Source organism: Geotrypetes seraphini, chromosome 3 (assembly GCF_902459505.1).
Source record: "Geotrypetes seraphini chromosome 3, aGeoSer1.1, whole genome shotgun sequence".
NCBI lineage: Eukaryota > Metazoa > Chordata > Amphibia > Gymnophiona > Dermophiidae > Geotrypetes > Geotrypetes seraphini.
In genome coordinates this window covers 170,491,730-170,504,693 of record NC_047086.1, presented here as the reverse complement: position 1 = coordinate 170,504,693, position 12,964 = coordinate 170,491,730, and the positions used below count along the sequence as shown (strand labels likewise).

Genomic DNA, 12,964 nt, shown 5'->3' with positions numbered 1-12,964 from the left:
CAACCCAAGAAGCGACTGCTGGGGACCAGTCGCAAACATCCTTTCCGACTCTCTCCAGCTCCATTGCCGCTGTGCTCTCTGCCTTGCTCTCTACACACCCTACTTTCTGCTGCCCCGAATCTCTCCTGCCTGCCGCCCCAATGCTCTGCCCTGAATCTGTCCTGCCTGCTCTGCCCTGAATCTCTCCTGCCTGCCGCCCTGAATTGCCGCCTTGCTCTGCTCCGAATCTCTCCTGCCCTTCCCCGCACTGCAAGCCCGTGCAGGTTAAAACCACGGTCTCACAGGGCTACTAAAAGTAAAGTAAAAGTTTTTAAAAAGTCACGGCTCAGACAAGTCTTAGACGCATGCGCAGACCATCTACAGATGGTCTGCGCATGCATCGGGATCGCACACTAGCAATCCCTGTCGGCGGATGGGTGCGTTCCTCCGATTGCCCCCATTTGAATATTTTTAGTTTGTGAATCCATTGGACCTGCCCGGAACAGACACAGATCGGTCACGATCAGGCAGGTTAGTGAATCTAGCCCTAGGTTAGGCGCCTAACTTTAGGCGCCCTTTATAGAATCAGCCATTTAGGGCTTACACAGTAATCCTGCACTAATTAGCACATAGTAATTCAGACGTTATAACTGATTACCACAGGAACTCCCACCCTTGACATGACCCCTTTATTAAAAAATTACAAAAAATGTTTAGCACCCAAATTAGCACATGGTACTTTCTTCAGTTACCACTTGACCCATGAGTGTATCCTGTGGAATGCCATTTTAAGCTAAGATTGGTGTGCGAGAGCACCCAGAAGAGTTTAGTAAAAGGAATTCAAAGGATAAAAAAATTGTTTGAATATTGGGCCCCATATTTTTATTTATTTGCTGTTCTACTTTCTTCAGGTCTCTTGGCTTGATATCAAATTGCAGAAATGCATACATAATAAATATCAAAACTACGAAGGTTTACAAGGCAATTTCCTTCCACACCAAAAACAAAAAATCAGAGATTCATTTGGCATATAACATTTGCAACATATGGATATAGATTACAGAAGCCAGTTAATTATACCAATGCTGGTGTTGCCTTACATTAAATCAACAGGGCCACCATGTTTGCAATATTTGAATATCTGGGCATAGGGTGGTCAGTGAGTCAGATGTTTGAGGGAGGCTAAAGTGAAGCGAAGTTAGGGTGCTTAAGGCCATGTGCTTAAGGCCCTGACCACAGGAGGGGCCTAGGGCTCCCGGGCCTATTCTGATTGGCCCAGGCGCCTCAGGCCCCACATGTGGGCGGGGTTTCTGCCGCCTGGGCCAATCCGGCCCCATTCTGGACCCAGCTGGTCTGCCGGATAGGCGGGCTTGGCACCCGTCCGTCTGGCCAACGTTAAAGGTACGGGGAAGGAGTGGGGGTGGGGAGTCGTGGGGTCGGCCGGGGGGGTTGCGGGTCGGTGGGGGGGTCCAATCAGGTGTTCTGGGGGGGCAGTCATTGGGGGGAGGGGGAGTGTGTCGAGGGAAGGAGGGCCTGGGATCCCTCCTGCCCGTATTGTAGTGGGAGGTGGGGGGTAGGGGGTCACCGTGGCCAGGAGGGCTTGGACTCCCTCCTGGCCCAATCCATTCGGGGGGGGGGGGGGGTCGCCAGGGCCAGGAGAGCTTGGGCTCTCTCCTGGCCCGTTGTGTCAGAGGGGGGGTTGCCAGGGCCAGGAGGGCTTGGGCTCCCTCTTGGCCATATCGAGTAGGGGGTGCCGCAGCTGCCGCAGGGCAAGAGGGCTTGGGCTCCCTTTTGCCCTGATATTGTCGGGGGGGGGGGGGAAGGGTGATGTATCACGGCAGGAGAGATTGGCCATCTCCCCTGCCACGATGGTTGCGGTGGGTAGGTTGCCGGGCCGCTGAACTCATCGGCCCCTTTTTCGGCACTTAGACCTGGTTTGACTTCGTCTAAGTCAAAAAGGTCTAAGTGCCGACTAGGCAACCTGTCAACTGTTTTGGTTATATGTGCTGTACGCCTAGGTGTAGGTCGGCCCACCTCCCGCCTTCCGCTCGCCCTTTCCCCTCCTCTAAACACGCCTCTTTTCTCTCTGTGCGTCGAGGCAGGGGAAAGGCCTAAGCTGGTTTTAGATATGTCTAAAAACCAGCTTTGGTTATGGATACTTGGACGATCAGGCTTTTTGATCGTCCAAGTAGCCATTTAGGATACTTTTTAGATGTTTTTTTTTTTTTTATTATGAACCCCATAGTGTTTCTACATCAGTATTTTCTACATGTAGTTGGAATTACTGAGTAAAATCATTATAAATCCATATGTAGACAAATAACTGTTTCTGGCATATTTTGATTCAAAGGCTGGAAATCTAGCAAATTCATTTTGCTCTCTGAGATTTCCATTGGAAGTAGTTTCTGTTGGGGCTACACTGTGGTGAACCTTCATATATTACTATGATGGGAGGTTGGAGTTCCTCCCACATTTAGCTCCCTCTTCCAACTCAGCCGTTCTGTTACAGGCACAGTCCTTAAACAGAAGCTGCAAACTAGAGAATGACACGGTGAAAAAATTGGTCCCCGTCACCGCCCCGTCCCCGTCTCACCATCCTCTGCACCGCCCCGTCACCGCCATTCCCTTCACCGCCCCGTCACCGCCACTGCCACCTCATTCACCGCCCCTTCACCGCCACTGCAACCCCATTCACCGCCCCGTCACCGTCACCGCTGCATACATAAAAGCCTCAAACGGGTACGATTTTATATACTTTTCTTTATTTACGTATAAAGGAAACATTCTTTAAAACTTTAAAACTTTAAAACTTAGTTAAATATTAGTTAATAACTATACAAAAACAAAACACGCAGAGAAAAAATTAATTAATATAAATTCTCAAAACTGACACATTTTGATCACTAAATTTAAAATAGTTATTTTTCATACAGTTTTTCAATCACTAATCTTCCACCACCCCTGGGGCTAGCAATGCAAAAACAAACACGACATGTACTTTAAATGCTTACCCAACCCCTCCTGCCGGTCCTCCCAATGGCCTCCCCTAAGATCGCCGGCAGGAGGGTACCCAACCCCTCCTGCTGGACCCCCCCCCCAACGAACCCTCCCATCCCGGAACCCCCTTAGTCTTACTTTCCAAGTTGGACCGGACGGCTCCTCACACGTATGGCCAGCAGGCTTGCCTCCGTCCAAATGAGGCGGGCCCGCCCCTACCCTGCCCAACCCACAGGATCCTAGGGCCTGATTGGTCTAGGCACCTAAAGCCACTCCCGCTATAGGAGGGGCCTTAGGTGCTTGGGCCAATCAGGCCCTAGGATCCTGTGGGTTAGGCAGGGGAGGGGAGGGGCGGGCCCGCCTCATTTGGACGGAGGCAGGCCTGCTGGCCAGACGAGCGAGGAGCTGTCCGGTCCAACTTGGAAAGTAAGACTAAGGGTGGTGTTTCGGGATGGCGGGGTTTGTTGGGGGAGGGTCCGGCAGGAGGGGTTGGGCACCCTCCTATTGGCGATATAGGGGGCCGTTGGGGGTGCCGGCAGGAGGGGTTGGGCACCCTCCTACCAGTGATCATAGGGGGGCTGTTGGGGAGCTGGCAGGAGGGGTTGGATATCCTCCTGCTGCGATCGTCGGGGGGGCTGTTGGGGTAGGCAGGAGGGGATGGGTACCCTCCTGCCGCGATCGTTGGGGAGGGCTGGTTCTGTCGGCATGAAGGGCTGAGGGCGATCGTCGGGGGGGGGGGGGGGGGCGGGTTCTATTGGCAGGAAGGGTTGATCTGACAAATGAGGAGCACAGTGAAACACAGGTAAATAGCGGTTCCTAGAAGGGGGGACATTGGCCTGCGGGGACATATCTATTCACCGTTTTTGCGGTCGGTGAAAGGATTTGTCCCCGCGTCTGCGGCGATTTGCTAATGAGGTCACCATAACCCACAGCCAAACCGCAGCCACGCAGCGGTTCGCTGCGGGGATCGCTCCCCGTGTCATTCTCTACTGCAAACCATAATTAGGTAATGCCAGTGAGTGATGGCTGAGGCCCTCCTCCCTCCCATGAACAGAAAGTTGTTGTTTCTATAGCAGTATTTCCCAAGTCAGTCCTGGAATACCCCTTTCCGGTCAGGGTTTCAAGATATCCACAATGAATTTGCATGAGACCGATTTGCATGCACTGCCTCCAATATGAGGGGGTGTTGAAAAGTTCTCAGCTCAACCGAGAATGACGTGGATATGATACAATCAATGATCTGAAACAATGTCAAAGCATAGAATTTTGTTTCTGCAAATTGGCACTTAACGAAATAAGATAACTCTTTTCAGCTACAGTGGCAAAATAACACTTAGAATTTAAGAAATTGGTTGGTTGGGCTGAGATCTTTTGAGTGCCCACTCGTATATACAAATATCTTTCATGCATATTCATTGTCGATATCCTGAAAACTTGATTGGCAAGAGGGTACTCCAGAACTGACTTGGGAAACACTGTTCTATAGCACCTCTAGAGCAGCCTAATCCAGGAACTAAATCCAGGTTTTTTACCTAGCAGTGCACAGTACTGCTCCTGGACCGTCGTGCTGGCCCCTTTTGGTGCAATTATAAGTTAGCCTATAGGATCACCTAAGACATTGGTTTACATAATTATATTTTGTTTTACTATAATTGTGTGTGGTGTAATTATGGTTTATACAGCTGAGTGAGTAGTAGTTGAGTGCTTGGCTGCTAAGTTTACTTAAAAAGAAATGCTGACTTATGCATTTGGAGAGCTAATTTTGAGGAAGTAAAACTTGGTTGAATGTGTGTCTGACAAGAGGAAGTCTTGATCATCTCAAGGTAACAAATCACCGTGACAAGGTGGTAGACAGAACCAAAGGCATGTCATAAAGTGAGGTATAGTCAGTAGAAAGAAGTTTATAAAGGTAAGACCCAGTTTTGCAGACTGGACTTCAAAAAAGACATATAATAAAAACATAGAATTTTCACAGGCCCCCATTATATAAATGGTGCCTAACTTGTAGGTGCCGGGAGGTGCGGTTGTCAATCAACCGCTAGGCGCCACTTATAGAATCACACCTATAGGTGCCTAGGCATGCTTAAGCATTCCTATGCATCCTAGAATTAGGCGCTGGTATACTAGTCCAGGTTTTACCAGGCCTGATTTACCTGTGCCTAACTCTGACGTCTCACAATGTCTAAGACATAAGAACATAAGAATTGCCGCTGGTGGGTCATACCAGTAGTCTATTGTGCCCAGCAGTCCACTCACGCTGCGGCCCCTAGGTCAAAGACCAGTGCTCTAAATGAGCCCAACCTCACCTGCGTACTTTCCAGTTGAGCAGGAACTTGTCCAACTTTGTCTTGAATCCCTGGAGGGTGTTTTCCCCTACGACAGACTCCGGAAGAGCGTTCCAGTTTTCTACCACTCTCTGGGTGAAGAAGAACTTCCTTACGTTTGTACGGAATCTATCTAGGTGCCATTTATAGAATCAGACTCTTATGGCCTGATTCTGTATAGAACACTGATATCAGTGGCCGCCTAAGAAGAGGCTGCTTATCGTGTGAAAATTACACAGCTCCTGATTGGTGAGGCCTGACTTTAGTGCAGGACGAGGCGGTCTGAGCACACCGCGAGTGATTTCCTTCACTCGCCGGTGCTCCAGCTGCTCTCTCCTGCCACTCCGGCTGCCCTCTCCTGCCCGGTCATTTGTGGTCAGAAAATCCGCACACGACCGCGAATGACCGGGGGAACACTATACTAGGAGAAAAACAGGACCATGTCAGAGTTTGCTTTACATTAATCTACCGATGTGAATTTTCTTTCAAGTAGTCAGTACAGTTTAAACAAATTTGAAATGCAATATAAATAAATAAAGCTCTTTGCTGCTTTCTAATTGGTGCATTTCTGATATATTGCTCAAAATTCAGCTACTTACTTGGAAGGATAAAGCTGGGGTGAGTACTGATGTGCTGATCTTGGACTGTAGCCACTGCTTGTTATGACTATAAAACATAAAACACACTTACTCAGCCGAGGACTGGGAAGAAAACTCATTAGCAAGCTCATAACTCTTACAAAAATCAAGATCCATTCTTGTAGTTTTTAGGGGGACTAACATCACACCACAGTGTTAACAATTAAGGGGGAGGTTTGCTAAGCTGTGATAAAATATGGCATTTTACTACAACTTAGTTTATGACAGGAGTCACTCAATACCACTGCTTAGTGATTCCTGCTGTAAATAAAGAACACAATTTGCAATCAGCCTCGAAAACTGAGTTATTCAGCTCTTGGAGATGCTAACGCACAGCTTAATGCTTACAGGGAGCCTTTGTAAAAGGGACAACTTGGTTAAAATATAAATATCGTTCCCCTCCCACCAAAGCTACCCCACCTGAAGCTCCTGATCCTGCTTGCACCAGATTCAAGATGGTGCCAGCAACCCTTAGTTGTTCTCTTACAGTATTACCACTAGGGGTCAAGCCACCATACAAGGGGCCGCTGGAAAGCTCTCAGCTCAGCCAAGAAGAGAATGATGTGGAACCATGAAACTTACAAGTTATTCCACACTTTTCTTGACACATTTCATTTCAATGAGGCAAATGCATCTAGTAAATGGGCACAAGTATAGGGAAAGCAAGCCACTGTGACATCACCGATGAGGTTGGCTCTTAGGCATTGGTGGGATGAGGCATTATGACATCACAATATGAGAGGCTGCAGAAAAGTTCTCAACCCAACTAAGGAGAGAATGACGGGGAGCCATGAAACTTACAAGTTATTCTACACTTTTCTTGACACTTTTTGTTTCATTTCATATCACTGAAATGAAAAGTGTCAAGAAAAGTGTGGAATAACTTGTAAGTTTCATGGCTCCACATCATTCTCTTCTTGGCTGGGCTGAGAACTTTTCAGCTGCCCCTCATATATAGCTCACCTTCTCTATATTTTCAGACTTTTTCAGTTTGTTTCAGAGATTCACAATAATACAAAAAATATTTTATACATATAAATTGACTTTAAGCATTTCAATTCATAGGTTATTATGCACTAATTTTGTACACACTAAGAAGTCCTTTTACTAACTCCCTCTTCTCAGAAACCGTGCTAGCGTTTTTTAGCGCAGAGAGCCGTGCTGAATGGCCCGCACCGAACTCAATGAGCGTCGGGAGCAGCGCGGGCCATTCAGCACAGCTCTCTGCGCTAAAAACCGCTAGCGCAGTTTTGTAGAAGAGGGGGTAAGTTGTAGTAACAAATGTCCTTAGTGAACGCTTGTGCATTTTTTTTCCTAGACTACGGCAGTGAAATGACCAGTTTTCCAATTAAAATGAACTAATGTTGAAAACCAACACAACTCAGTGGAATGTATCTAGATAGTCACAAGAAATTTTATTAGCACAGTATCCAATGTATAAACCAGTCCTCCAATGCAAGGTAATCCAGTATACGAGCTGGTAAAGCCTACAGAGAGGAATCAACACTGCGGCAATTTGCATTCCTCAGGAGTCCCAATTGGTCTACTATCGATGAACTAGCATTGGAGCAAAAACAAGCGTCTGGAAGGATATGTAACTTTGTGGGAATTGTCTAGAAAAAGTATCCAAAAGTAATGTCATAAGAAAACCGTGTAGAATGCTGACATCCTTCCTGAAGCTTCTTTTTGCTCCAAGGCCAGATTGCCGAAACACAGACTGTTGCCTTTACCAGCTATATTGGTTTTACTTGACCCTTTTTTTCTTGTGACTATGAACTAATGTTGCCATCAGTGTGCAGCCATTAAAAACAATTAATGTGTGTGCTCTTACTGACACCTATTTTGTTATAAGGGCTCACACGCCAATACTGCGCTAACCAGCTGACACACGGTAATAAAGCTGCACTAACTAAGCAGTGTTGAATACCCACTTTCCATCCCCAGACATGTCCCCTCTAACAAAAATATAAAAGTATTTTTAGTATGTTCAGAATTTAGAAAGTTGGTTCATTGGGCTGAGAATTTTTCAGCACCCCCTCATAATACAGGTAATCTCTCCAATGGTCATCTGGTCATTTTGGGCACCTTTTTTGTTTTTAAAACAGATCTAGCTCCAAACGTCTAATAAAAAAGCCCTGGACGTTTTGTTAAAGATTTGATTATCCCTGCAAAACGTCCAAGTCCTAAGCCCAACCTTCTTCTGCCATCTTACTTTATCTGTAATTAGTTTAGATGATAACCATTTTCTTTCAAATCATCACACTGTCCTTTTCATTTCCAGTAATTCAATATCATATCATTTATTATCATCTGCTAAGCATCTTTTTATGGAATGTTTAGGGGCAATTTCATCTAGGATAGAATTGGAAACAGTGTTCCAATCTGATGGAAATTCTTTAATATTGGCAGTTGAAATTAAATATGCTCGTTTCACAGAATTCTACTGAATCAGGTCTTTTTCTAATTGAGAATTCTTGTTTATTCAGGTTTAGCTTTCGGAATAAATTTTTTTACCCCATCCTAAAGTAAAGTAACAAATAAAATGGTCTGACCAAGGTGTAGATTGCCATCTATCATCCTTCAGATAGATTTTTCCTGTTATTTCAGATTTAGTAGCAAGTGAGACTAAATCTAGTTTGTGACCTCCTATATGAGATTTAGAGAATTTTGGCAACGCGTACTCTAAGGAGGACAGAAAAACTTTGAAATCAGTCACTTCCTGATTATCTTCTGATTCCAGATGAAGATTGATGTCGCCTAATAGCAATCTTTGGGCGGTAGCTAAGGAGTTATTAAATATAAAATCATAGAAAGACTCTTTGACTGAGATCCAATGACCAGGTGGAATATAGCAAAGCATGCAATTAAGAGTACAAGACAGGATTTCCAGACCATTTTGTAACACTGAATCCAACACTTTAAAATTAAAGTCCTCTTGCAATATGATAGCAATTCCTCCCCCTCTTTTTTCACTTTGGCACATGTTCATCCAATTTCCAACTGCCTTCACTGTTGTTCTGCATTATAAGCATCACATCACTGGATATACAGATTGTAGTATTGACTTTTATTGTGTCTATTAGACATCTTTATATTTTTTATATATCTACTTTTTTAAAAATTCTTTATTCATTTTTAAAACTTTCAATAAGTGCAATACAAGATACAAACATTTTACACTTTAAGATTATTTAGGGCTCCTTTTCGAAGCCGTGTTAGCAGTTTAACGCGCGTAATAGCACGCGCTAAACTGCCGGACACGCTAGCTGCTAACTCCTCCTCTTGAGCAGGTGGTAGTTTTTCGGCTAGCGCGGGGGTTTGCACGTGATTAAAAGTCACGCGCACTAGAACCGCTAATGCATCTTTGTAAAAGGAGCCCTTAATAATCTATCAAAAACTAATTCAAATCAAATATTCTACCTCCCCCAAATACCCAACAATTATCTTCAATTATAAGAAATCAAAAATTATCCCCACCCCATCTTGGACGTATATTTTCGAAGTGAAAAAGTAATATTCATTCTATACAGTATTTTGTTAATGGCTCCCAAATATCCCTAAATTTCTTAAATTTCCCCTGTTGAATAGCTATAGCACGCTCCATTTTAAAGATGTGGCATAAAGAATTCCACCAAAATTATAACTCAGTTGATCCAAATTTTTCCAATTTTTTGTAATATGCTGTATGGCAACCCCTTATAGAGTTATAACACAAGGTCAATATCTCACTCTTACTTAGATCATTTATCATAACTTTCAGGGCTTCAGACATACCATTTAGTCACCCATGTTTTTTTAGTGACCAAATATATTTCAATGGCTATGGCTTCTTCATTTGCCCCCTCTATATGTGTTAAAAAATTTTTGATTTTCTTTTTCTTAGTATTTTATCTTCTTATATCTTAAAGTGCTTAGTGCTTATAAATATAAATATCAATAACTTAGTCTTAGTCTGAATAAATAAGAACTTATCTTAAAATTTTCTCTATTCATACAATCTCTCTTATCACATTGGGAAGGGACCTGTCACATCGACATGTTTCGCCGTTAGGCTGCTTCAAGAAAAAGTCCCCCTTTATCAATTTAACCAAACCATCCCGATCCGTATAGTTTCCGCTAAGAAAACTATACGGCGAAACATGTCGATGTGACAGGTCCCTTCCCGACGTGATAAGAGAGATTGTATGAATAGAGAAAATGTTAAGATAAGTTCTTATTTATTCAGACTAAGACTAAGTTATTGATATTTATATTTATAAGCACTAAGCACTTTAAGATATAAGAAGATAAAATACTAAGAAAAAGAAAATAAAAATTTTTTTAACACATATAGAGGGGCAAATGAAGAAGCCATAGCCATTGAAATATATTTGGTCACTAAAAAAACATGGGTGACTAAATGGCATGTTTGAAGCTCTGAAAGTTATGCTAAATGATCTAAGTAAGAGTGGTAGGATCAACTGTTGGAGAGTTTTAAAAAATTATATTTGGTTCGAATTTGGAGCATATACATTAAATAACGCCAAAGTATCATTCCCAGAGCTCATGTTCATGTGAATCCACCTCTCTGAAACATCTGCATAAATTAAATTGAACAATGTGGAACATTTCTTATGTATTAAAATGGCAACCCCAGCCTTTTTACCCATAGCAGGAACATAAAAACAATGTTTTACCCACCCTCCCTCTAATTTCGATGATTCAATTGTGGAAAGATGCGTTTCTTGAATATAATAAATATCAGTATCTAATCTAATCTAATCTAATCCTTAGGTTTGTATACCGCATCATATCCACGTTCGTAGAGCTCAACGCGGTTTACAGTAGGAGAAATAGGAAGGAACTACAACAGAGGGTTAGAGATAGAAGTGTGAAGAAAATTTAGAGGACTTGGGATGCCAAGATATAAGAGTTTCCTTGATTCCTAAGTTGGAGGGAGACTTACATTTTTTGAGAAAAGCAGGTTTTCAGATGTTTGCGGAAAACTTGGAGAGAGCTCAAGTTCCAAAGAGGGGAGGTAAGGTTGTTCCAGAGCTCAGTGATTTTGAAGTGAAGGGAGGTCCCTAGCTTTCCTGTGTGGGAAATGCCTTTTAGCGAGGGGAAGGATAGTTTTAATTTGTGGGAGGATCTGGTGGTATTAGGGTTTGAGGAATTCCAAGAAAGAGGGATAAAGGGAGGGAGAATACCATATAGTATTTTGAAAGTTAAACAGGCGCATTTATAGTGGACCCCGGCAATTATCGGAAGCCAGTGGAGCTTGGCCAGGAGCGGTATCCTGTGTCTTAAAAAAATTAAGATTTTTTTAATTTTAATAGGATGATTAAGCCCATTAACATTCAAAGAAAAAAGTTTAAAATTCATTATATATTTCAATAAACTGATACCTTAGCAGAAATTCCCAAAGTTTCCCATATCTAAATATAACACATATAATACACGTCCAGTACTCCATAAAAAGAAAATCCATCCCTCCCTCCCAAACCCTCTCCTTTACACAAAATGCCTGCTTGGAAGCACTCATGTGAAATTAAAATCCAAAGCCCCCCCCAGGTGTCCTTATACTAAGAATTCCCTTTTATAACATATTCTATCACAAGGAACTTACATTGTGTATCCTCCTAAAAATTATAATATATAAAACTCTCTACATATCTATATCTTTAAACCATGCCTGTGTCAGATGTAACCTTGAGAAGAACAAATCTATTATATACTTTAATAATGTTAATTACACATTTGATAAAGAAAAAAAACCCATTCCCTAAAATTCAGCCTGTCATTAATATCTTCATCCCTTCATCAACCAACTCTTCTTAAATTCTCATATAGCTAAATTAATCATAGCAGTCACCCTAATATCCCTTTAAATCAGGGGTGTCCAACCTTTAGGCTTCCCTGAGTCGCATTGGCTGAAAAAAATGTTTCTGGGGCCACAAAAACGCACAAACGCTGCAGCAAGACAGAGGAGCGAGCTGGCAAGACGGTAAACACCCGGGGGCAGCAGAGGAAAACACTGCATCGCCCTCGACCGGGGCCGCACAAAATACTTCACGGGGCCGCATGCGGCTCTCGGGCCGCAGGTTGGACACCCCTGCTTTAAATCATCTTTTAATTAAATAAATATATAAATATTACAGATAATTATCTCTGAGTCCATTAAAATAAATATTGAGGTATTGTAAATGAATCGTCCCAATACCATGGAACCTAATGGCCCCCCTCTGCTCCCTCCTCATGTGGTTAAGAATTTCAATATGGTGGATATGGCCCCTAGAAGTAGTCTTGTGGTACTCCTCTAGAGGTCAGTCTTGAAGCTTGTGAAACTACCACCAAAGGTCATAACCATCTTTTTGAAACCTAGAGCCAGATGATGTGGGAATAGAGGAGGTCACTCACATTCTCTTTTAGTAAATTACCATGGATACCCCTAATTAAGTACTGGGGTGGTTAAGGAGAGTGTGTGTATATGGGAGGGGGTGAGGGCTGGGGAGGATTGAGTTGTCTACATTGTGGGACAAACTGACATTAGGAAGCAGAGGTTAGAAGAGGGTCTTTGATCAGAGGAGGGGCTGTGAAAAGATTTGTAATTTATGGAAGGGCTTAAGGAGAGTCTATGATTAGAGGGAGCACATTAGAAAGGGGCTTGAAATGCATTGAGAGGATCAGAGAGGGGACTGGATCAGAGGGATAGGATTGGGGGATTATGATACAAGAGTCTGTTCAACCGATAGGGATTTGATCTTCGCTGGTGGTAGGGTAAGATTGTGCTAGTACATTGTGCTAGTGTCAATTTGCTTCGGGGCCTATGTTACATGACTCAGCAAATAGTGCAGGTGTTAATATTGATAAGTCGGATGACAGAGAGCGGCTTTGGGGAGGATCCTTGATAAAGCTGAGGCAAAACATGTCATTTAAATGCTGATTGAGATTTGGGATATACATTATTACAAATTGGATGCTATTTGCTGAGCGTTTAATGCTGTGCCTATATAGTTGGTGACAGCTCTATGCAGTATATGCAGGCCA

General features: G+C 43.3%; 1 protein-coding gene across 16 annotated transcripts in view; it reads right to left on the bottom strand.

Moving 5' to 3' along the window:
- Positions 1 to 12,964, bottom strand: part of EYA4 (EYA transcriptional coactivator and phosphatase 4) — a 443,388-nt gene that overhangs the window by 76,961 nt on the left and 353,463 nt on the right. For all 16 annotated transcript variants that reach the window (XM_033939344.1, XM_033939346.1, XM_033939333.1 and 13 more), the window contains one exon: positions 5,900 to 5,966. In XM_033939344.1, coding sequence (XP_033795235.1) covers positions 5,900 to 5,966 — 67 coding nt within the window. The remainder of the gene's footprint in view (positions 1 to 5,899; positions 5,967 to 12,964) is intronic.